Raw genomic sequence first — 24,758 nt, 5'->3', positions numbered from 1 at the left:
CCACATTAATCCAAAATTAATTTTCATGTCCCTAAAACCCCAAAACGGATGACAAGTCTACCATCCATTAGCTTCATCGTCTAATATACCTTTTAAATTACTAAAGTGGAAATACACGTGATAAGCGACTCACATGATATGAAAATGTAGCATAAATGGCTCTCCCAAACAATGGCATTTTGGGAAGCTGGATCTGCACACAGACACACCAAATAATAATAATAATAATAATAATAATAATTATTATTATTATTATTATTATTATTATTATTATTATTATTATTATTATTATTATTATTATTATTATTATTATTATTATTATTATTTTATTGACCCTGATTGATCAAGCTTATCCTATGGAGCCCAATTCAACAAGGAAGAGAAGATCTTGGAAAGTCTTGAAACTTCAGTCATCTCAAGGCGAACGTTCATATCATTGGCAATGCATCTCTTCGCAAAATTTGTCATGGAAAATGCGAAGTCCAAATGATATTTGCTCTTGAGTGAAGAACCTATGAAACCTTGCAAATTCCCCTCATCTTATCTTCATGGACACCCTCTTGATGGCCATAGACACCATTTTGGGCAACTTCCCTTCCAGACAAGACCTCCTCCACGTTTCGGAAATCTATTAAAACCCCTTCACCCTCAGATTTTGGTGATTTGGGGGAGACAAAAGAAAGAAAACTAATTTTTCCCTCCCAATCTCAATTCACTTTCTTCAGATCAGGCTTCCCCACAACAACATTTTTTCAGAGAGCCCCTTATGTTGAACTTCTACATTGAATTCACATCAAACAGGTCGCATACCTTGAGTATTGCCACATCAACAATTTCACAGAGATATTTGATAAAAGCTAACAAAAAATAGATTTATCAAAGATGTACCAGTTTGAGATTATTTTTGTGACCCAAAAATATATATAGGATAGATATGTCATGGGTATTCTAATTTGTGACTTTTATAGCACAAAAATTAGTCTTTGATATATGTATCGCAAAGTATCGATTTATAATTTTTCGTAATATTATCCCTTATCAATTAGCTAAAAGTGTTTGATTTGGATGATGCTGATTTCAAGTCGGAATCACATCTCACTCAAAGTAATCTAAAGGGTACCCACTCCCCTTAGTAGAGTCCTATTTGATGCCCTGGATAGGAGGTTTGCTTTTCATCCTCATTCAAAGATTAGTCAAATTTGGGGAAAATTACCCAAAAAGTTCTAAAACTATTGCACTTATATAAATTCAATTATAAACATTTCAATCGTGTCATTCAATCGACAATTTATTAAACTTTTGACCTAAAAATGTTAACATGGCGGCCCAATTAACATCAGTCATCCCATGTAATGAAGGGGCGTTAATGTGGACAATTTTTTAAAAACTTTTCTAAATATTTTTCTTTTTCTTTTTTTTTTCCTTTCTTTTTTTCATTTTTCAATTATTTTCTTCCTTTTGGCCAATGGTTGTTCTCAAGCAATGGTTGGCAACTGGTGATGCCCAAAGAGAGCAGGGAGGGGGATCACCCTAACTAGGCAAGGTTGTCCCTTCCCTGTGGCCGGCAAAGATAGGCCTCGCTAGTTTAGGCAAGGGCAACCCTCACATAGTCTTTTCTAGGCATCACTAGTAGCCAATCATCGCCTAAGACTAGCGAAAAGGAAAAAAAAATGAAAAGAGAAGAAAAGGAGAAAATTTAAAAAATTTAAAATATCATTAATATCAGCATCGGTATGTCACATAAGATAGTAAGTCTTACTGGACCATCACATCAACATTTTCCAGTCAAAATTCATCAAAAGAACTATCTTAATAAATTGTCAAAAGGTTTAAAGGTAAATTGGCACAATTAAATTGTTTGTGACTTTTTTAGTAATTTTTCCATCAAATTAAGTTCGGATGTTAAGATTACTAAAGAAAATTCCAAATAGGTATTTCAAATGCAAAAAAAGCTCCCTGACCTCCCTGACCTCCCTGACCATGCTCAACTGCACACAAGCATGACGTGTGTGTATGTACTAGAGCATTACCAATACGTAGCACACTAGTGTCTCGCATGCATGATTTGTTCACCCCTCTTGACCATGATGTTCAATTAATTCTCTTTTCTCCTTCCCTTTCCTGCCCATCTCTGGTTGTGGTGTGGCTAAGCTTGAAGTTTGTGCTTTCCAATATAACCACCAAAATACTGCAATTTTTTTTTCCTTTTATTTTTAGCTAGAGATAGAATGCTAGAGTTCAGCCGTTCCATACACTCTCGATCGAATGAGTACAAAACTCTCATGGGGGGAAGAGGGCCTCCATAACCTCTCTCGCCATTCCACAACCTTACACTCCTCATCTTGAGCCAGCCAACCGCATCATGCCATGTGTCCTGCCAAATATCTAAACCGCATCAAATGACCACCAAGCTTTTCCTTACGTTTGCATTAATCTCTCTCAGAAATATTCTTGATGAAGGCCATTTCTTAAAATTTGACTGAGAGAAAAAATCTTGTATAGTAGTTTTACTTTTCAACGATTGTTTCAAAGAGAGTTTATGCAGCCCATCTAGGCCACCCATGTTCCTTTCTCCTGCCACCTCAAGATCACCTCCCAAAGTTTTGTCCGAACCAAGGTGCAGCCACAGAAACTCATCCCAAAAGGACACATAAGCCTCCATCCGTCAAGCTGACAGTCTTCATTTTTGTATTCCATCAAAAAGACACTGCACCTCACTCTCCATCCAAAATTCACCTCGCTCAGGAACTTGTGTTCCAAATTGGTTCATTGAAACCAGAGGCCATTCTATCCAAGAACCTACCTGGTATATACCCACCAACCAAGATCATATAACAACTCTTGCCCTGTTCAAAGACTTAGAATTGCTCTCTAGGCAGAGAGAGGGAGGGAACGAGAATCAAGAGAAATGGCGGTTTCTACAGTCTACACAACCCAATCCTTCCACTCGACATGCTCAATCTCCACACCCTCCAAGACCCACTTGGGGTTCAACCAGAAGAAGCAAATCTTGTTCTACAACAGTGGCAAGAGGGTCACCAACAGAGGCATCGCCGCAGTCCCATATGTGATCAGGTGCTCAGGGGACACGCTGGTGATTGGCCTAGCAGCTGACTCAGGCTGTGGCAAGAGCACCTTCATGAGGAGGCTGACCAGCGTCTTCGGGGGCGCAGCCGAGCCGCCGAAGGGAGGCAACCCGGACTCGAACACCCTCATCAGTGACACAACCACCGTGATATGCCTCGACGACTACCATTCCCTGGACAGGACTGGAAGGAAAGAGAAGGGAGTGACTGCACTTGACCCAAGGGCCAACGACTTTGATCTCATGTACGAACAGGTTAAGGCAATGAAGGAAGGGAAGGCTGTGGACAAGCCTATCTATAACCATGTCACTGGCCTCTTGGACCCTCCTGAGCTCATCAAGCCTCCCAAGATCCTGGTCATTGAGGGACTTCACCCAATGTAAGTCCTATCTTCAGATTGCAACTCTCTCCTTTCTTCTCTCTGTTTAGAAGATGGTCTAATAGTCATCTATTATTCTGCACCGTTGAGAAGGATTAATCAAGCTGATATGTTGTGGATTCTGATTTAGAGTGTAAGTAGAATTATGTAGGTGGACGGGAAGAGTTTTGAGTTTTCGGATAACAAGAGATATCAGAAACCAAAAATAGTGCCTCAAGCAGGATTTTCTGTGGCTAAGGAGGATGCTGTGTCCTTATCACCTTTTTTTCTGATGGGCCTCGCACCGGCCCAATTTCACTCCCATGCCCCTTCATTTATGGCAAACAGACTGAGCTGAGGGAATGAACTCTTTATCAGTCCAAGGATAGACTCAATTCTAATTGAACCATAAAAATTTTCAGCAAATTACAGCCTAACAAATCGTGGGCTCCCATGTTTCTCTTGAACCTTAGAATTAGGTTGCATTTAGATCGTGGAAATGCGATTGTCTTAATAGATTAACAAACTCACGAAGTTGCCATGGAATATGTACTCTACCAAGATGTGGAGAAGATGATGACGAAATATTTTTCAACTATAACGGACTCCATAGATCAACTATAAGAAAATATACCACGGTAATTTTACGCAAGGGCAGTTCATTTATGAGAAACAATAGAAGACTTATGCGCCCGCTCTTGGATTGATGTTCAAGAACAAAGGAAACTAACATAATTATGCATGTTCAGGTTCGACCAGCGCGTTAGGGACTTGCTGGACTTCAGCATATATTTGGACATCAGCAATGAGGTCAAATTTGCATGGAAAATCCAGGTACTTGATCTGTTTCAGGGAAAAGCCTGCTATTGTTTCTCCTGCTAAATTCATGTCCTGTAATCCTAAAATAAGCGATGAATTGCAGAGGGACATGGCTGAGCGAGGACACAGTCTCGAGAGCATCAAAGCTAGCATTGAAGCCCGAAAGCCAGATTTTGAAGCCTATATAGGTGAATCAAAATCACTCCCTAAACTACACTGCTGTGCCTTGATTGGGATTGATTCATCTCATATAAATGTACTAGATTTCGAGACTGACCTTTGAACAATTGCCAAATGAAAGGATCCCACAAGTTCCTCCAATTAGGGACACTCTAAAGTGTCATCACCTTTGGCCCTCCTTATAAAGGGGAACAATCTTTCAACTACATTACAGTGATACCCTTTATAGTGATATTAAAACTCCCCTATATATATATTCACTCTCTGTACTTATGTTCCCCAAAGTAACTGTTTGATCTGAACCGAAATTCGCTTTTCTGACAGCATGGCACATGTTTATATATGTCGAACATTGTGAAATACTTGCTTTGAAATTTCCATTCGCCATGCCTATGGACAGTGTATTCATTAACATGTGCCCGTTTGTTTTCTTGCCTTTTGCCCAGACCCACAGAAGCAGTATGCAGATGCAGTGATTGAAGTGCTGCCAACACAGCTAATCCCTGGTGATAATGAAGGGAAGATTCTTAGAGTGAGGTTGATAATGAAAGAGGGCGTGAAGTATTTCAACCCGGTATACCTGTTTGACGAGGGCTCGACCATCTCTTGGATCCCGTGTGGAAGAAAGCTCACTTGCTCTTACCCCGGCATCAAGTTCACTTATGGCCCGGAGAGTTACTTCGGCCACGAGGTATATATCTCGAAGATCACTTGATTTTGTTCTCTCCTCACTGTTAATACTCTGTTAGATGACAGTCTTCTTCAGCTAAACAATAAAAAAAATTTCTCATTCAGGTCCAGAAAAAGCTGTTGAAAACCCAAATGTACATGAACTAGTGAACACTGCAAATAACTTGGATTGCGCACCACATTTCACATTTTAACGACTTGATCCTTGCAAATTTCTTGAATGACAACGGTTTCACGTAATATTCAAGTAGATATATTGAGGATGGATAAACTTGTCAGAACTTAGGATGTTCACGTGACATTTCGATTGAGGACGACGTGAATGCACTTTTTTGAATTTTTCCACGACCCAAATGCTGGGAGGTATTATCATTTCAATACTATATGGAATCATCAACAATTTTTTCCATTCATTCTCCAAAAGTTGCAGTCTTTATTGAACTTAAGACTGACTCCTACGTGCTTGGAATTGCAGGTGTCTGTGTTGGAGATGGATGGGCAATTTGACAGACTAGATGAGCTCATCTATGTGGAAAGCCATTTGAGCAACCTCTCCACAAAATTCTATGGTGAAGTCACCCAGCAGATGCTGAAGCACTCCGAATTCCCCGGAAGCAACAATGGCACTGGTCTCTTCCAGACCATAGTTGGGCTAAAAATCAGAGACCTCTATGAGCAAATCACAGCCAGCAAAGCAGCTGCACCATTACAAGCCACTAAAGCTTAGGAACTTCCATATACTAGTTCCCCCTCTTCTTTCTTCAATCCTTATTCAGTCCTTCTGTTTTCACTGTTCATTCATCCTTCAAAATGAGTATTAGGGTTGTTGAGAAGGGAAGGATCTGCATGTATTTTGTCATCAGGATAATTTGTTGTATGGAGATGTAACATAGACAAAAAGGGGCAGAGAGATCAGTTACTTGGTAAAATTCAAAAAAGAGATTGGTACACCCGGCCCTGCCCGCTTTTCTTTGCATAAATTCTCAGTGGTCTTGAATCATATTTAGGTCCCACTGAGATAAAGGCGCCTTCAGATATTTCTTGCCTAATTCCTCTGTTGATAAAGGGAGGTTCAGGAGATTACGAGTTTTTGAGAAAAGATCCAGTCAAATCTGAAAAACTAGAATCACTTTATTTGCAGGTTTCTGCACTATTTCCAAGAATAACCTGCACTGCAAAAAAAGAAAAAGCATGCTCTTTGTGTGGCTTAACCCTCACATGGCCAAGAGAGTCGAATTCAGCCGAATCCGACCAGCAGGTCGACACGGGCCGCTAGAGGATTTAACATATATCTACCCCAGCAGGTCGATCCATGGCACTGGAGGATTTAACATATATCTACCGAAAGAGAAGCAAAACAGGGAGAGTCAAAACAGAGAGTCTCATCTAACAGCTTCCTATGGTTAAGCTACAAAATGTTGATGGTGGGGTTAAGCAAACAAGAAACTCTGCCGTTGTTTATAGCAAAAAATAATTGCTGAAGACAAGGATCAAAGAGAGAGAAGAGTGAAGGGGGAGGGAGAAATGGAGTGATGCTTGGTTTGTACTTTATAGTTTCTTCATCAACATTCTCAAGACAGCAAGACTATTTTACAAGCATTTTCAATCACCGAAACACTTTTACATTCCCACTGCCCATAGACAGTGGCAAGACGGTACTCGTAGCACTTAGAAATTGCTAACTTTGCAAATAGAGGACCACAATTGTGTTCTGGCACGAACAAAATAGGGACGACTATTTCTTTCCTGTAAAATGTGGGCATGAGCAAGATAGAGCTTTTAAGTCTGCAACAAGAATTAATGAGCAAGTTGAATTATGGGCAGAAGACATTAAGCCAGTACTAGAAAGCCATAATTGAATGCATAGTTGAGATGGAGAAGCATTAGCATATAATAGAAAAGGCTACATTACAGAGAAACTATATACACCAACAAGTCACTTCAACCGAGTCACAAGGATACCATAAAACACCACAATTGAACAGAAGAATGACACCTGATGCTCGAAATGTTATCTACACTAGTGACATTACTTGAAAAGGGTCACTTCAACACTTCTACTTGATGGTGACAAACTTATTAGTACCATGTCTTGCCCAGTGATCCTTCAAGTCAACCGGATGAGTTAGATCATAACCTTCTGATGCTAATCTTACTAAAAGTTTCACATATGCCCCATTGCTCATCTTCCTCCCAGCCAAGCGAACACCAGGCCTTGATGAACTCATTGGAAGCGGGTATTCAGATACGCTGATGGTGCAGCACGAAGATTGCCAGCCACCAGCCCCCCATTTGTAGCAGACCCGAGCGATTCCAGTGCAAGAGCAATAAGGGGAAGGCACCCCAGAGAAATCGATGTTGGTTAAATCGATGTTCATGTTCAGATCCTTCTTTTCCCGTTTTGCTTCAGGAAGCTCTGTCCCTTTCCTTTTCCAGAACTTGATTTCTTCCTGGGTTGCTTTTGCTTCAGTGCCTTGGATGTTATCTGATCAGGTTCTTTTGAAGATGATTTACGTTTCTTAGGCTTTGCAGATTTTGTTCCAGGGCTGTTGCTCTTTGCAGGCTCAGTTGTTGAAGCAACTGAACGAATCGGAGGTACAGGGAGACCATCTTCTGGGTTCAACTGTGTTTGTGAGGAAGGACCTGAGCTGACTTTTGGAGTAGGGAAAAATCCGCTCCCATAAAACCAGGCAATATGTGAAAGGGACGGTCCACCGTTAGCATCGGGCATGATATGGCCTCTATTTGAGTATGTCCCCATCTTCGAAAGCTATTAAAAATTCTCCGCGCAATCAGCATAAAGGTCTACATCCAGAGGCCACTCTGAGCAGTTCCCATTCCTGGCATCAGCAAAGCAGAACAGTGTGAATAATTCAAGAATTAAAGCAAGGTCCAAAGCAATTTATTTGTTAGGAAACTATTCAATAAAATCAATCATAGTGCCCATTGCCTTGCATCTGAGTACCAACAGAATGACATGTGATGCAAAGGTAACTTTTGCACATCATAGTAAAAGAGCAAGATAACTCAATTTCAAGACTATACTGACAAATCAAGCAAAAGAAGAGAGGACTTTTAGTCGAAATTTTGCATCGTAGTTAAATAAATGCCAACCATTTATTAGAAGATCATCACGGTCCAAGTCACTTCCACATTTATAAGTTAAAAGAAATTTAACTCAAACGACTAATATATTTGCAAACGTACCAATTCCTGCTACAAAATTATTCAACAATAACATGCAATTTGGAATGCGTAGCAGAGATCAAATGAATTTTTTCTACCGGCAGAACATATGACATCATGAGGACCAAAAGAAAACTATAATCTAGAGAGGAAAAAACCCAATCTTACGCAGCACATTTTCCAGTTCACAAAAACAGGAACTTGGAATACTTCACTGGGGATGACAGTAGCCTCTCTACTCAGGGAGAAGCAACACCGACAAAGTTCGCAAGCCTCACAAAATCTAAATTCAACCCAAAAAAAAAAAAAAAAAGTCATATGCAAAGCTGCACTTCAACCCAAAACCCAAATCTAGTAAAACCCACAAACAAGACCAGGAGCTAAACAATCATCAGCCACTGAAATGCCCACAAAAGCCAGAAGATTGCAGCACGGCACACCATTTAAACCCCCGTATCAGCACCAAGCAGTGCTGAAGCAGCTGAAAAACCCTCAAAACACACCGAAAGGCCCAGCAAGAAACAGGCTCACGCTCATCACATCCACCCGCGACCATGCAGACCCACTTCACCCAACAGAACACCGAACCGACCCACAATGGAGCCGAAGCGAAACAACCCCATCCCGCCTCACCACCCACCAGCAAGCAGACCAAGCAAAAAGCTTCAACAACCCACGAGACGGCACCAAATTCGTCACGACAAGCGACGAAACGACGACCCGATCGGCCTCGCCGCGCTGTCCCTGAGTAAAGGAGCGATCTTTAGGCTTCGATTTACCTGGAAAGAGGGAGGCGATTCTCGAAGGGTACTCCACTCGCTCGCAGCTGGAGGAGCAAGGAAGAGAGAGAGAGAGAGAAACTGTTCCGGTTCGGACAATTTTTCCTTTCCTCTTTTCGCCTTTTGTTCGACCATTTTTAGCGCACCGAGAGCTCAGTCGATGGGCTTTGTCGCTTCGAGCGTCGCCCACGCGCCGGTCGCGGGGTTTGCAGGGCACGCGCCCGCGCGAGTGGGCTTGCCGCGGGTCTCCTGCGGGCTCCCGCGCGAGCGGGACGCGAGATCCGGACCGTTGAGCCCGACGATACGAACGGACGAGATTCGTGATTCCGGGATATGAAAAGGACTGCCAGAGTTTAGTGGAGTTACAATTTTATCTTTAGTTTGCTTGTATTCAGGAAAGGGTGATTTTCATTTCTTGGTAGCACCAGACGTGACAGGTCCGGTGAAAATTAGGGACGTGCGAAACGAATCACCTGGATCGGACCAATATCTAGAAGCATCGATTTAATTATCGACTCTTAAAAATGGAATCAATATTTAGGCATATAATTCTCAGTTCTAAGAGAGAATTAGACCCAACCGACTAGATATACTTTTTAATTATTTTGTTATGGAAAAATGTCACAAATGATCCCTAAATTTTCATCTAATGATCAATTTCATCCATGAAATTTTCGATTTGCTTCAATTTGATCTCCGAACTTTCATCTAATATTCCATCTAATCCCTAACTATTTGAAAATTGACCAATTTCCTTTTTTTTAATACCAAACTATTTTTTTATAAATAAAAAAATACCAAATTTGATTTTTTTGTTGAAAAAATACCACATTTATACATAATAATAAAAGTCAATATTTATTTTCTTTCTCCATATTAAAAACAAATGGAAAAATGGACAGTAATAATAAACAAAAGCAAATCTTGCATTTTGATTTTTGAACATTAAATGAAAGTTTAAGACTATTTGTGACATTTTCCCTTTTGTTATTTTAAAAAGAATAAAAGCTTGTAATTGAACAATAAAATATTTATATAAAAATATAGGATTTATTTCGAGTTGTGAATTTGTTCCCGATCATGTCTTACACAATATGATATTGGATCCTTATTTCAAGCTCGACCGTTCTGATAACACCTGGGGTCATTAAATGCCGGATGTTCGTACTCAATTTTTCTTTTCGTTTTTTTTTGCCAATATTTATTTCCCTGTCGTAGCTTACCCTACATTACAGACGCTGACAGTATCATCAATAACAACTGATGTCGATTCTGCAACTTTTTCTCATTTACATAGAACAGAAAGATGCTGGACACTAGACAGAGAGAGTCCTGCTGGCAATGCAAGTCATCTCCAGCTACTGGACTGACCCAGTTTTACAAAAAAAATGGAGGCAATCCTGGAAAGGGACTCTTGCTGAACTCTGTACACCTTCTAGTGTAGAAAACCGATGGAACTGGTTAAAAAGGCCAACAGAATGCATGGTCAGAGCGAATCGATACTGCTTGTAGTCCTCAGCCGACTATGGCAAGCAGGCTCTGCCTGACGGCGGGAACCGAGCAGATCAAGGAGCCGAAGATGCCGGTGAGAGCATAGGCGATGGCGCAGAAAGGGAGGGCCTCTGGTTCTTTCGCCGACAATGCTGCTGTTCCCAATCCATGGGCACTGCAGGATAGGCGCGAGATATATGACTTCCGGTTACGAGTTATGTACTTGTGTCTCATAATCAGTCCTGAGAATTTCACTGAGTGGAGAGAACAAAAGTGCGCAACAAGGGCACACTCCAGAAAGATGGCCAATGTTCAGTAAGCGTACCTTGATGCGGTAGCTATTCCTCGGGCAATAGGATCACGGAATTTAAGTCTATCCAGCATTGCTTGCACGAAGTTTGCTCCAACTAAACCAGTTACCACAACCACAGCAGCTGTAAGAGATGAATTGGCACCTGCACCGCTCAAGAGACAAACGAAATTTCAAGCACAAATATTTAGTCACCATTTGCCAAAAATATACCTTGCTCAGAGAAAGAGAACGCATATCGAGTAGAAAAAGTCGAAGAAATCCATCGCATGGATTTCAATTGTGCTTTAGAAAAGATGATGCAGAAGTAATCTCCTATTCCAAATTGCATTTCAATTGAGAATCCAGAATACCTTCAAATAGAGACACGATGCTGAGGGCCAATGCCACAGTAATACAACGAGGCAGAATCGACACTGTCAAAGTTGGTTCCAGTCCAACAAGACGTCCTACCAAAGCAGTTGAGTACAAAGAGAAGATTGTTGCAACGATGACTGACGTGAAAATTTCAGCTGCATGTCTCTTTACAAGCTGCAACAACAGAGAATGGAGATTGTAGTTGCAGCCAAAATGAGAAGAGAAAGGGATTCTCAAATAACCAATCAGTGGACTGCAATCAGTCTGAAGAAGAAATATAAATTAGCAGCGAAGTTTAAAAAAATTTAACCATCTTTCTTGACCAGTTTCTCACCAAAGCACCTGGTGCATACATGCTAGTTCGAGGAGGAACGATGGTTCCATTTCAACCAATGAAATGTTCTTTCAACTTTAACTTTTCATGTTTCCTACACATCCAAACTCTTAGAGATAAGAAAGCTAATAATAGCATGAATATCACTGTATCAAGAAGTTTTCCTCCTGCCCTAGTGAATAACTGTTTAACCTGCACTGTCCGCTTTGTACACTTTCTGTGCTCCAAACTAGCAACTCAAAATAACAGCAAAATCTACAACTGAGATAATTTCACAATCTGAGTACTGGATGAGAAGATATAAGCTACCTTTCTCTGCTTGAACATGGAGAATGCGAAGGAGAGAATAACAGATCCCAAGAATCCCATTAGAATATCACCAGCTCCAGGATTGGCAGATGCCTTCGTAAGGTAATATCCTGTAAGTATGTTAGGTATCAGATCGAAAGTTTTGCAGATTTCTGGACATTGTGAACCATGCGAGATCAAGCTGATGGAATTAGTCGCCATTCTATGCAAACATCACAAGGCCATTGTACTTGATTTATTTCATCCATATAGAAAACAATTTCTATCTTCTCTAAGAAGGATGTAAATAAAAAAAGTCATGATACACAGAATGTAATGGCATAGGGATGATTGATGGATACTGCTTCTTAAGTACTTTACAAATGGGACATTATTTTTTTCCCCCTTAACGAAGGCCACATGGCTATGCATATCTGCTTCAAATGAATTCTGTTTTGGCCAGAATTGCATCAAGTAAACTGAAAAGATTTTAAAGAGGTGTACATGAGATACAACTAGTCAGTTGGTTCTTAATGATGCAGAAGTATGCAAACCACCTTCTGATCAGTTCATGCAAATCATCCAAACCAAGTAACAGTTATGACTTTACAAACAGAATACCTAGGACAGGATTCAATCCAGACTTTGAAAGGTACCCAAATGCAAATGCTGCCAGGTCTGCCGACAATGCACAGCAGATAATTGGATGGAAAATTTTCTTCACACCAGATGGCAACCTAAAAAAGAAAAGCTCGTGAAGATGGCCTTTTGAACAGTTATACTTCAACAAACTATAGATCCTGCAGGACTTCCACGATGCAAATTTGCTCATAGGTAGCAGAAATTACCCAGAACCGACCATGTAGCCTATCACGGTGGATGCCAGGAGGAATGGAAGGCATGTTCTGGCATCGGTTCCAAGAGAAGTTGGGTACAAAAATGCTGAAATGAATGATATAACAAAAATACCACTCCAAGTCCACAATTCAAGTGACGAAAATGGCGATGGTTTTGCCATTGGCTCAGCATCCGTCATCTCTGTCTTAACAAGTTTTCTCACTGTAATCGCAGTATAACCAGCCACAGAAAGTGAAGCCAACCATCCTCCAACTGCAAAAGAGAAAACAAAAACAGCTACAGAGTTAAAAATATCTATCTTAAAGATGCACCTATTGAGCCCAACTGGCAACAGCAAGACACCAATCAACTTATCCAGACAAACTAAAATATAGATGCCATGCATTTTCCTTTCTCTCCACCTAGTTTACATTATATCCTCATGCAAACTCTCGTATCAAACTGCAATTTAAGCTTTCTTATGATCTCAAAGTCTGAAAGTCTACGCATGAAGATTGTGATTTCATCCTGTGCTTCCTTCTTCTGGGCTATTGTCTGCACAAAGACAACATCAATGAAGAGCTTCTTTCAGAGCTCTGGAAATATTGCATACTGAAGTAATACTGTGCCATCATGGTGCACCAACTCATTGGCAATCACAACAGAACCCAGAAACACAAAATGCCGATAGACTTAGGCCATTGGAGAGGCGCAAGACTCTGGTCCAAGGTCATTAGATTTCACAAGATAGTCACAACACAAGCAAGAGGAAGAACACACAACTACACGGTGATCAAAGGTGAGCGGTACCCAATATAAAGCAAATCTTGAGCCCCGAAGCCGCAGGTATGTCCTTAACAGCAAGAGGCAAAACCACCAGGGACGGAACATAAAACAGCGGGAGCCACCTTTGTATGAACAGAAGCGCAGGCTCGAAGAAGCTCATCAAACCGGCAGCCATGGCGGGCACCGTCGAATCGAGAATCACCAGAACGGAGAATATGCAGAACATCCCGAACAGAGCACTCGGGAACTTAATCGCCGCCGCGACAAACGCATTCTTCAAATATTTATCCATCGCAAGGATTATCCCCAGCGAGACAACCAAATGGACCACCCCAAGGGCCTATAATTCACATCAAAGACACATTCTTTGGATCAAATTTAGTAAAACGAAGCCAAAACGTACCAGCTGAGACCCCATAAAACATGCCAAGCGACTCGAATTAGGAAAAGAATAAAAGGGGAGACCTTTTGAGAGATTGTGGTGGAAGTGCCACCACTCTCTGCACCCGCCGACTTCACCAAGAGTGATCGGTCCGAGCACGTTTTCTCGTCACCCATTTGCAAGAACCCGGAAGCGAACCCAGAATTGCTTTTGACTCCCGAGCACAACTTCTCCAGACGGGGACTCTTATCCCCCGAGTGGCCATCCCCACAAGCGAGCCGCGACGACGCACACGGTTGGATCCTTGCGGAGGAAGAAAGCGAAATGAGGGAACTTGAAGAAAGGGCAGCTCCCCCTCCCGCTGTCGGCGGTGGTGATTGACAAGACGGGAGGAGGGCGATTGGTGGTGGTGGTGGTGGTGGAGCGTGGCCGAGACGATCGCCATGGCAAGAAAGCAAGGAAGTGGCGGGGAGTTCTTGAGAGGGAGAGAGGAACCATCTCTTCGGCTGCTTTTTGTTGTGGGCCTTCTTCTTGGTTGGAGAATCCCGAGAGTTTGTATGGACTACAGAGAATGATGGTAAGACGTTGGAGATGAGATTTGGACAGTAGCAGGCAGCAGCAGCTTCTTGGCAGTTGCATTCGCAGTGAACAGCACTGTCAAAGCCACCATACCATTGGCCTTGTGGCCAGTGGCCAGGGGCCATTGGAGTGAAAAACTCCTCCTTGCAACGGGCCGCATTGTGCAAACGAATTGGGTTGGATCGGATTGCGATGTCACAGTCCAGTTCAGAAAAATCTCACGATGGTTCTAAACGGGCTTCAAGAAGGAAAGATCAGAAATTTCCGAAACCGACCGATGACATGCTAGTCGGAGGTGGTTGGCCTTATCTAAGGTTTCATGCTCACGTGGTTCGGAGCCCTCTGGTGGATCACGAATTCGGATCTCTTGTTGCTCCTTGTTCTCAGGAAATCTTATTGGTCCTGGGATTAGTTTGATATGTCAACAAAATAATAATTCTGGCTTTACTTCAACTTGTTTTTGGTAGTATTGTAGTTACAAGTCAATTCGCATCACGCTTCAAAAGCCACATCACATCAAAAGGTCGTGGCTACAACTTTTGGAGCAACTTCATGATAATGCAAGTTCAACTTTAATTTTAATGCATGTTATACATTTTTGAATTGCATCCACATTCCTTGAAAGATGACCATGATAATGTCTACTAAAACGTTAATATGTCCTGCCTTGAAAGATGCCCCATGCAATGGGGCTTGAAATCACATGTTACAAAATGCATATGTGAAGATCAAGCCCCACCTTGATGGACCCTATTTAAGTGCCAATGACATGGGTGCGAGAGTTGAGTACCCAAACATTATTGCTGGAAACTAGAGGTATGGGCATCAATATCCCATGCATGGCTTTCTATGGACATGGGCACAAACATTGAGGTCTCGAGCTTAGCCTCAAGGAACTTGGGTCTAGCCATTATGGACCAAAACTTAGCTACCAAAGAATCGAGCACTTGTGACACAAGCATGAGAATCAAGTTCCCTAGGCACAAGGTTCCAAGCACAACCTAAAGGGACTTGAGCCAGCCTTTATGACCCAAGCCCACCGTAGTGGAACCAGTCCTAGCCTCTAGGGACTGAGTCCTGACCTTTGTGGAGGCGAACATGGGTACTATGGTCGTAGCCCGAGTTTGAGGGGCCTAAGCCTCACTTATGTGGAACAAGGGCTAGTGATTTGGGCGTAGAAACCAAATACCCAGTCTTGCCATTAAGTCCCACGGCATAGGCACCAATGTCTCAGGCCTAGCCTCCATGGACTTAAGTAGATGCCAGCATGGGAGCCTAGTTCCCGTAGTACTTGGGCATGGCCAACAAGTAATTTAGGGGGCCATTGTGGACTCGAGCACAAGCACACGAATGGCATTGCTCTTTGATTTAATGGCTTGAAGTTGGACTCTTTGGTAACCCAATAGGACCCATCATTTTTTTGAGGTTTTACTTTATTAGACCTATTTTAACCCATATAATTTTTCAAGCTACTCATAATTCACCCAACTTAACAGATACGACTTCAAATATAGGTCCATAACCCCTTTTGCCACCTCTTAGATTTTGGACACTTAGCAAGGCACATTGGTATTGAAACAAGCTGTTTGACGAAAATATTGGCGTTCAAGGACAAGTCTTCTGAAATGAATATTTGATGTTTGGAGGAGCTTGTTTTTGCTAGTGTGATTGAAGTCCATGGATATGCATACGATGGTAATTTAGCCCATTCGTTGTGTTGAAACGTAGCTGAGAAGGGGGCAAACGCTTCTGTGGAACGGCTAGCCAAAGCAAGCACAGATCAGGATTAAACGTGCTAGAAGACTAGGAATAATGTACTCGAGTCCTAACAAACATAAAATAGGTTCAGCTACCACACTTCAAACGAATAACGAACGATAAAATGAGCAGGACGAGAATATATCATGATAAATCATAATGCCTTGCCGCAAAGAGTTCCAACCGTTTACATTTTTGTCAAACGACTAACTATGAAGCAAAAGAAAAGACAACAAAAATCTACAGGATCTTCGTGTTCATCAGAGTTTGACAGAAAGTTACCTTCACTCGAATTTACACAGAAGAACAAATACAAACAAGGAAACTACAAAAAGGAAAAAAAGTCACTTCAACGCTAAGTAATTATATTGGACAGAGAGATTGTTACAAGATTGAAAAAATAGGTTAGGCTTTCATAAGTGAGCAGAAGAGGACCTGCTGCTTCAAGGCTCAGCCTCATAATGATAAGAGTAGTAATGTTGTGTATTAACTTCATAGCGATAAGCATGATGAGGAGGTGAGGGCGAGCTAAGTTCACTCCCAGAAGGGCTGGCTACAGGAGATTGGTGCTTGTCTGCTCTGACTTGAACTACTTCCTCTTCCTCCGATGCAAATGACCGGAAAATTGGGTGCAGGTACGCGTCAGCTAAGTATGCTTTCAAGTTCAGGTTCGGTTCTTCTTCTCGTTCTGCTAAATCTTTTGCCATTGCTTCCTGTGGAGGATATCATGATTAAGAAAAAGAAAAGAAAAAAATACTTCACCATCGACATGAATTCCTGAAGAACTGAAGATAATGGATGGAGTCAGTATGAGACTGTTATCCAAAATGACCAGTAGGGAACAGTCAGTATGAGACTGTTATCCAAAATGACCAGTAGGGAACACTGGGGAATTACCTCGAGCGGATGCCTCCTAAAGGCAGGTTCAAACCGATGCTTGCAATACTTGTGGAATGCCAACGTGAATACCGGTAATACAACAAGCAAAGGAGTTGAATTAGCAGCTTCTTTGGTACTGAGCAACCCCATTAGCAGAAGTTGAGATATCAGTAAGGCTGCAATAATGCGGCTGTGAACATGGGGCCAGAATGCAGCAACGCTCTCATATTGCTGATTGTAGACATTAATTATCTGCAAACAGATCACCTATTAATACAACAGCGGATTGCTCCAACTTAAAAAGTAAGGAGACTAAAGATGAGATGGAACAAGTTTCATTTGCTATCATTGAATTTAAGTTCCGGCAGTTACCAACTTACATATTAGAATCAGATAAAATAAAAACCAGTTCTAAAGCTGAGCCTCATAACTTATCCTGTATCATTTCCCAAGAAAATTTAGCTTCCAAACAATTGCCATCTCTAGGCAGTTCCAGTTTATTATGCTCTACGCTCTACCAAGCTTGTTGTACCTAAAAAGTGGGGGACTTTAACACAAATAAAATAACTCAATGAAGACATGTCACGGGAACGCAAAGCATTCAGGGACTAACTGACCTGATGACGGTAGACTAAGTATGCCAAGGCAAAGAACACCAGAATAAAAGGAAGAAGAATTGGAGTAACCACAGCATAAACAATTCCCAGAAGAAAGTACAATTGGAGGGTTGGGAGAGTCTCTGGAAACTCTACACTTCCAGGGTCCATGGCCCTCTCCCTGTCGCGGTTAGTCTTCACCAAAAACATATTCTTGAGGTGGTATAGGACCAATGGCTTTAAACGGAGAATCTCGGCAGCAATCCCAGCCCAACCATCAACCATTATGTAGGTAATAAAGAAAGTAGCTTTCATTGGTATTGACACCCCAATGGTCCTCGGTATCCTGAAACATGATGAAAACTCCATAGAAAATTCTTCTTATGGCAGAAAAAAAAAGTAAAAACTAATTAAGTTCTTGGGGATAAAATGCACCAACAACGGTCAGGTATGACTTACATCTCATAAGAACATACCATTTAATATGCACTGCAAAGCAGTAAGAAGAATTCTTCCCTATTTCACTCATATCAGCATCTTATTGGTTACTACTGAGAATCTACCAAACTTTGAGACTGTAAACATAGAACCAGGAAAAGAAAAGACTAATACAAATAATACAAGCAAACCCCATTAGAAAGAAAAGACATTGTATGGAAAAATAATGAAAGCTATTGCAAGGGAAGGTACGACAAGTGTCTCACAAACTAGAATACTGCCAAGGAAAGTGTATGTGGGTGCACGCATGCATGCTTATGTCTGGGAGTATGTGCTTATGCATACGCATTTGTATGCATGTGATTAAGTCTCAGCTGGGTCGGCATAACTGTGTTCATAAATACATCACATGAGAATTATAGTTTCCTTTGACACATCAAATTCAAATTACTTAACCAAAGGAAAATTCAGAAATGCTCCAGAGTCAAGAAGAGGGAAAGAATCTGTAACAGTAAATGCTAAAACTACTGGGTAAAAACTTGAAACTCCTTCATCCATGACTTGTTTGCAGTAACAAGTGATAAATGCTTCAACTAAATTAGAGAGATGGTCCAATATCCACTGAATTAAATGAGAGAATAGACTGGTTGAATTGACACTGACACAGAGGTCTACATGGAAATTATGAGCAGGAGTATCTGAGACAATATGCACAGGCAACTAGCATCAAAAATCAAATGATGTAATCTTACTGGGTAGCTGACTGATGCATGAAAGAATGCAGCTGCTGAAAAGCTGTTCCAGTAATAATGCTTCCCAAGAAGACATTAACCAACATAAAGTAGTAGTACTTTGCAGCAGCCCTCCTTTCCAATGTCGATATTGCAATGTACCCCTCAATCTTTGACATGATCACCAGTACTGTAGGAAGGATGTACAAGAACATCTTAAGGGCTAGACCAGGGAGGAAACCTTGTAAGAATGACTTGATAAATTTCCTGCAAGTCCAATGTAAGATGTAAGGATAAACGTGCGAACAGGCAGGAACCTTCATGACAATTGCAGCTACGAATCTCATTTCCCCTTTCAGAAACTAGAGACAACTCTCACTTTCAGTCGATAATGAAGAAATTACCAAAATTGCATTTTCAAGAGGTAAACAGTCTATTCTGTGGTTTAATAGGTAAACTCATGGGTCCTGTAATATACTTACAGTTCGATCACAGGTCTGAGGAAAGGAGCAACTCTTTCTAGACCCTCCAAATTGGCAAGAGATTGCACAAATGCAATCGGTATCATGTAAAAGAACACCAGAGCAAACACCAACAGGGATATCACAAGTTTCCTAATGGTCAGTGAAACAAATGGTATAGCTAAGTTCTTCCAAAAGATGTCCCGAGGTTCTGGAGCCCAGTTTGTCAACCATAAGGTGGGATTCTTGCTTTGCTGTGTCTGTGCACAAACTGCAGCCCCCCATCTTGAATTAAAGGAAACAAAAGCAACTGGTAGAATGGACTTTGGATCTTTAATAACTTTTTCACGCTCCACGGCCATCTGACAAAGGAAGCAAGTAAAATAGAACAAATTGATACGATTAAAAGAATTCAATTGAGAATATTGGAAGACCTAGTGCTGCCCTAAATCAACAAACTGATTCCAAAGGTAGAGCAGATTAAAATGACAGCCGGAATTCGCAGTGTGATGTTCAATCCAGATCATGTCTTACTCTTTTGTCAAGAATCTTGATCTGTTCTTTGTAGTAGTCAATTGAATCTACTCGTTCACCCCAGAGCCCGCAAAAACCAATCTGGGAATAAGATTCGAAAAAAAATTGTAGGATTAAATTCTTGGACAAGCTATTCTGAAATCTTAAACCAGCTACTATACCAGGCACAATTACAGAGGAGTACAGCTGAAGGAGTGTGTTTCTGTGTGGAAACCTTTCTCGGCATTTAGGCTCAGATCAAGTGTGTCTGTATGTAAGTGCAGGGGCATGTGCCCAAGAAACCATGCGAACAAAGCCTAGCCTTATGACCGAAAAAAAAAATCAAAAAATAACAAAGCCTAGCTTATGAAAAGAGATACCTTGCTCGTTGGTCTCTTCTCAGGATGCCTCTCAAACTTAAGCTGATAGTAATCAAGCCAATTCTGGAGCCTGTGTCTTCTTCTCACAATTACAGCATATTTATTTGCATTATACACTGCCTGAAATGTTTAGAACCTCAGCACTATTTAATGACATAAACATCTCATGCGCCCACAAGCCAAAAGGAAAAATAAAAGACATCAACTTCTCCTCATATATTTACAACCAAATGAATTTTCTCAGAAGCATTTCAAGCTATATAAAAGTAAAAATAACTTATTGAAGAGTCCCCAATAAGCATCCTTTACCTGGTGACAAAGATAGTGTTCTGGGTGATTAGTTTTGAAGAAATGCTCCACGGAATCTGAGACTGACTTGCCAGAAGAACGAGGCACATTTTGAACCACTACCTGCAAAAGATATTTTTCAGCAAAATCCCCTCAGCTAGAAAATATGAGGAACAGTTCAGCTTTTTCATCCGGTGACCTCTTTGGTTTCCAGGTGATCTTTCACACCCTCTTTTTGCCTCTTACAGAATCCGCTTCTTATCAAAAGTGGTACAAATAACTACAAAAATGAGTCTTTCATCTCTAATACGATTTTCACACAAATATCCAAAGTCCTTCATTGTGCTTCTAGGAATTTTGAGCTCCAATATACTTCCACAGAATGTGGTTAGAGTTCAACTCACTGTGAACTGCTCAACACGGCGCCGCTGTGAAGCCAAGAAACGCAGCCTCATAGAAGCTACAATATCATACTCCTTGAATAACAAGAAGCACGTCCATAGAGTGAACAAGTACTCCAATCCTATGTGAACAAAGAACCTGAAAATAGAATGCTGCAATGTTATCGTTGAAATTTTTTGGAGGCAAGAGAATGAGGAACAAAGTTTTGTGAGACAAGTGCAACCTTTATTAAACAAATTAGCACTCACAAGGGAAGAAAATTCGTGCTATCATGTTTATCTTCAAGCAGTATAAATTACTCAACCTTATTATTTTGTCAGCTGGTGTTGTGTAACGCGTTCTTATGAACAGTAGCTATCTCTGCTGCAGGAGAAAGTATGCTTACCTTATTGACTGAGGACGAACATTTGATATTGATAGCTTATCAATGTTGCTTGTAACCAAATCTCTCTTCAGGAAAGACAATGTCCCATCTGATACATTTACTGGTATAAGAATCAAGAGGGCAACCACTGTAATTGGCACAAAAATCTTCAAGCTGCCAGATCGAAGTGAAAAAATTTCAGTTAAAATAATATGAAAAAACTTATAGTTTACACAACTAACTGCTATGACCATCTCTGGGGATGCTTAGACCATAAATGGTATATGGTCATCAAAAGATGAGCTAAATAGTCCCACAGTTCCTTCAGGAGAAGGATAACTAGGTCTTCTATTTCCTTCTTTTCTCTTTTTCTACAAGATGCTCTAAGACTGTCTCGAGCAAAACTGGAAATTGTTATAACACAGTGAACACATGTATGCATCCATGTAAATGTATCTCTTCCAAAGCAACCACGATGGTCCATTAGTAAAGTTCAAAAATTGCAGAAGACTAGAATTATCCATCAATAGATTTGCATTTTTCACCAACAGGTCATAACCAGAGCAAGATTTATATTCTAACATTTACATTGACCATGACTTGTAGCAGCTACTAAGATACCGATGGCATGAGAAAAAAGTTCAGCAACTCCACACAAAATATAACTTAAAATCCTGAAATCAACTGAATTGTGGTCTCGCAATTACTGAAAACAACATATCCCTCCAAATCTGACAAACATGACTATGAGTAATCACCACTGTCGTAGGCTAAGAACTCTTGTAAGAAACTGAAAGCAGGCAGACGAGCCGCCCGACATTACATAAGAAAGTTAAATAATTACCAGTCCTTCGAAGTTCGAACATCATAATAGTGAACAATCAAAGCGAAAGAAAGGCGTGATTGTGTGCATGCATTTTAGACAAATTTCATTGCCACAACAAGCAGCTCTAAACTTCCGCACTAGTCCACTAAGGGTCCATTTTGTACTCACCAAGCAAGAAAACGACCAGCAAATATGAACCCAGCAAATAAAAAAGAAATTAAAAAAAAAAAAAAGGGGGAAAATAAAAGTCACGATCACAAAAAGGGGAATTCACGGGGATTGAAGTGATTCTCCCGTCACAATTCAGTTAATTATCCAAAACTGCACCACAAAAATCCAGGCTTTACACAAAATGCGAGACATCCTCGACAAAAAGTTCGAAATTTCACGGAGAACCAGTCCATACCCAAGAGTGTAAATCCTGAGAAAGACGGCGGAGTCGACACCGGCGTGGCTAATAATCTCGGCCTCGCTCATCTTCAGGGCCTGGGGCATCCAGTTCAAGAAGGTCAAGTACGTCGTGACCCTGAGGTTGACGAACTTGCCCACGAAGTTCCGGGACCGCGGGCTGGTCCTCGAACCGGTGATGTACCATTTCGGGAAGTAGACCCGGTCGTTGAGGGGCTGGATCCTGAGCAGCGCGAACGCCAGTAGGAAGGCGAAGGCGCTGGCTATGTTGATGAACGCCGACACCCCAATATCCTCCAGAGTGGCCATGGCGGCAGCAGCAGTTCATTCAAGTTGCAGAGACAGGGTGCGGAAGAAGCAAGAAGCAGGGGAAAAGCAGAGGAGGAGGAAGTTCGGTAGAGATGGGGAGAACGTGATGGGCCAGGAAAGAGACGGGCAAGAAGGAATTTGACTTTTTGGCTGCTCAGTGAATCACGGGTCGCTCCATTTCGAGGGAATGGATGCTGCTGGAGTGGATTTTGGAGGATTCTGAGGCTGTGGAGGAGCTCTGGCCATTGGGATCACTTCCTGGAGTTCGTGATGAGAATTTGTTTATTGGGTTTTGCACTGTCACTGCGCCACCGTGAAAGTGCATGTGCATTGGACTGTGTGTGGAATGATTAGGTCCCTGTCGATAGGGAAAGCTGGTGCTTATTTTATGCCAACTGTTCTGTTCGTGACTCCATAGTCAATCTGTAAATCTCCAGGACAGGAACAGATTGAGGAGAAAGTCAAAGCAAAAGCGACAGTGCACTAGATCGTGTGAAATCAAGACGAGTTTACGCTTTGTAATGTCATCGGTCGATGCTAATTGAATCAGGTCCCGACCATCTGCTTCGACTTGCTGAGTTAACTTCGACGTGCAACGAAGATCACTTTCTTTACTAGAAAAATGTTATTATTATAACATAATTTCAAGTTCTACGTTGAAGGTAAGATCTAGTAATGCGACCTATTTGAACGATACGTGAGGTTGTTTGGTTTGTACGGGATAGGCAAGAGCTTCTGCTTTTGCTCGGTTAGACAATACGCAACGTAAGCAACGGATGTAGGATATATTGTTCTTTTGTGATGGCGATTGAGTGTGGCTTCCTTTAACCCAAATCCGAATTACTAAAATCTCTCAAAGGGTTGCAACCTTTTTCTTTGTCATCAAGTGGGTGTTCTTTCTTCCTTTTTAGAAAAGGTTTGTCAAAGGTGAGTGGTCTTTAAGAAACAAATCAAATCTGGCCAAAAGAGAAAGGAAAGCAAAAATCACAAGGAGATAAAATAAAAAAATGTCAGAAATTTCTACATTCCAGTTGCGCGTACGAATTTTTTTACTTGCCCAAAAAAAATTTCGATCATGGTCGATTTGTTACGTGAGTCTTCAAAAACCATATTAATAAAAGGTTTACGACATGAAGTATATACAAAGTTATTTCAATATATATTAATATCACTAATCACTTACGAACATGGCAATGAGATGAAAGTCACTATCTACATTAATTTTCCATGGAAGAAGTCGTTGAGCCTAATAAATTTCACTGACCTCATTCACTATAAGCTAATTCGAATACGAATGTTACAAGTGATTAAAAAGTTATTAACCGTATTACATATTGCACCTCTATATGATTTGCTACTTTCCTATATCAAAATCTACCAAAAATAATAGAACTTTGATATGTATAAAAGTTACTTTCATGACTATGAAAGTAAGCTCGCTCCTGTAATGCTCTATGGTTTGTCTAAACTTTTTAGTAATTTCGTAACTTAAAAGTGACGTAAATATTTCTGTAATTAGTTAAAAATTGATCAACATCCTAAGTAAGTTGGAATGTGACAAGTAAATTTTTTGTTCACGATGAGTTGTAATTTCTCAACTTCGAATATAAGACTCCCCCTTTACTTATCGGTAAGAATTTAGGCAAGTACTCGGTGAACTTTTTCCGTATCTGGGGGTAATTTGTAGTAGTCACTGGCTGAAGTTTCTAAGTTGTAATTTCTCCACACGAAGTGCGCTTTCCAGTTGGATTTCACTTGCCTTATCCGACGGCGCTCATTGTTTCGTCACAAATGAACGATGGAGATTAGCCTGCCCCACCAAAATGTAAATGCCTCCTCCGTCAGCAATCCTCTTTTTTCAGCATGAAAAGGTGCGATGGCAACAAGAAAAAACAAAAGAAAAATGACAATTGGACTTTAACGGAAGCATCACCTTCCGAAAT

At 41.0% G+C, this 24,758-nt stretch overlaps 4 protein-coding genes across 4 annotated transcripts; 1 reads left to right on the top strand and 3 right to left on the bottom strand.

The window, feature by feature from the left end:
* The first annotated feature begins 2,583 nt into the window (after positions 1–2,583).
* Positions 2,584–6,133, top strand: LOC104444259 (phosphoribulokinase, chloroplastic). Its single transcript, XM_010057906.3, has 5 exons — positions 2,584–3,465; positions 4,194–4,278; positions 4,367–4,451; positions 4,890–5,134; positions 5,609–6,133. The coding sequence occupies exons 1-5, from the start codon at positions 2,909–2,911 to the stop codon at positions 5,858–5,860; spliced, it is 1,224 nt and encodes a 407-aa protein (XP_010056208.2). The 5' UTR covers positions 2,584–2,908; the 3' UTR covers positions 5,861–6,133.
* Positions 6,134–6,997: 864 nt separating this feature from the next.
* On the bottom strand, positions 6,998–9,246 carry LOC104444258 (protein BASIC PENTACYSTEINE7). The gene is given in 3 exon segments (XM_010057905.3): positions 6,998–7,565; positions 7,568–7,973; positions 9,099–9,246. Coding segments are annotated over 2 exon segments (702 nt in total). The 5' UTR covers positions 7,895–7,973; positions 9,099–9,246; the 3' UTR covers positions 6,998–7,190.
* A 996-nt stretch (positions 9,247–10,242) lies between these two features.
* Positions 10,243–14,587, bottom strand: LOC104444257 (plastidal glycolate/glycerate translocator 1, chloroplastic). Its single transcript, XM_010057904.3, has 8 exons — positions 13,967–14,587; positions 13,526–13,841; positions 12,727–12,988; positions 12,500–12,615; positions 11,900–12,009; positions 11,253–11,430; positions 10,915–11,044; positions 10,243–10,764 (listed from the first exon to the last, which is right to left on the bottom strand). Exons 1-8 carry the CDS (start codon positions 14,585–14,587, stop codon positions 10,614–10,616), a joined length of 1,884 nt encoding a protein of 627 aa, XP_010056206.2. The 3' UTR covers positions 10,243–10,613.
* Positions 14,588–16,345: 1,758 nt separating this feature from the next.
* Positions 16,346–23,312, bottom strand: LOC104444256 (CSC1-like protein At1g32090). The gene is made up of 11 exons (XM_010057902.3): positions 22,505–23,312; positions 21,294–21,446; positions 20,911–21,046; positions 20,528–20,629; positions 20,219–20,338; positions 19,860–19,940; positions 19,347–19,687; positions 18,886–19,131; positions 17,717–18,041; positions 17,118–17,351; positions 16,346–16,933 (listed from the first exon to the last, which is right to left on the bottom strand). The coding sequence occupies exons 1-11, from the start codon at positions 22,813–22,815 to the stop codon at positions 16,664–16,666; spliced, it is 2,319 nt and encodes a 772-aa protein (XP_010056204.2). The 5' UTR covers positions 22,816–23,312; the 3' UTR covers positions 16,346–16,663.
* Positions 23,313–24,758: the final 1,446 nt, after the last annotated feature.

Source organism: Eucalyptus grandis, chromosome 8 (genome assembly GCF_016545825.1).
Source record: "Eucalyptus grandis isolate ANBG69807.140 chromosome 8, ASM1654582v1, whole genome shotgun sequence".
Taxonomy (NCBI): domain Eukaryota; kingdom Viridiplantae; phylum Streptophyta; class Magnoliopsida; order Myrtales; family Myrtaceae; genus Eucalyptus; species Eucalyptus grandis.
This window is presented reverse-complemented; position numbering and strand designations above follow the sequence as displayed.

Excerpts from the sequence above, each read along its gene's own strand:
- LOC104444259 (XM_010057906.3), top strand. The coding sequence starts at position 2,909 with ATGGCGGTTTCTACAGTCTACACAACCCAATCCTTCCACTCGACATGC. Across the intron at positions 4,279-4,366 it reads AATTTGCATGGAAAATCCAG|AGGGACATGGCTGAGCGAGG; the intron begins GTACTTGATCTG and ends GATGAATTGCAG. Across the intron at positions 4,452-4,889 it reads AGATTTTGAAGCCTATATAG|ACCCACAGAAGCAGTATGCA; the intron begins GTGAATCAAAAT and ends CCTTTTGCCCAG.
- LOC104444257 (XM_010057904.3), bottom strand. The coding sequence starts at position 14,587 with ATGGCCCCTGGCCACTGGCCACAAGGCCAATGGTATGGTGGCTTTGAC. Across the intron at positions 12,010-12,499 it reads TGGATTGAATCCTGTCCTAG|GATATTACCTTACGAAGGCA; the intron begins GTATTCTGTTTG and ends ACATACTTACAG. Across the intron at positions 11,431-11,899 it reads CCATGTTCAAGCAGAGAAAG|CTTGTAAAGAGACATGCAGC; the intron begins GTAGCTTATATC and ends CTGTTGTTGCAG.
- LOC104444256 (XM_010057902.3), bottom strand. The coding sequence starts at position 22,815 with ATGGCCACTCTGGAGGATATTGGGGTGTCGGCGTTCATCAACATAGCC. Across the intron at positions 21,447-22,504 it reads CTCAGGATTTACACTCTTGG|CTTGAAGATTTTTGTGCCAA; the intron begins GTATGGACTGGT and ends TCGATCTGGCAG. Across the intron at positions 20,339-20,527 it reads AACACTATCTTTGTCACCAG|GCAGTGTATAATGCAAATAA; the intron begins GTAAAGGATGCT and ends TAAACATTTCAG.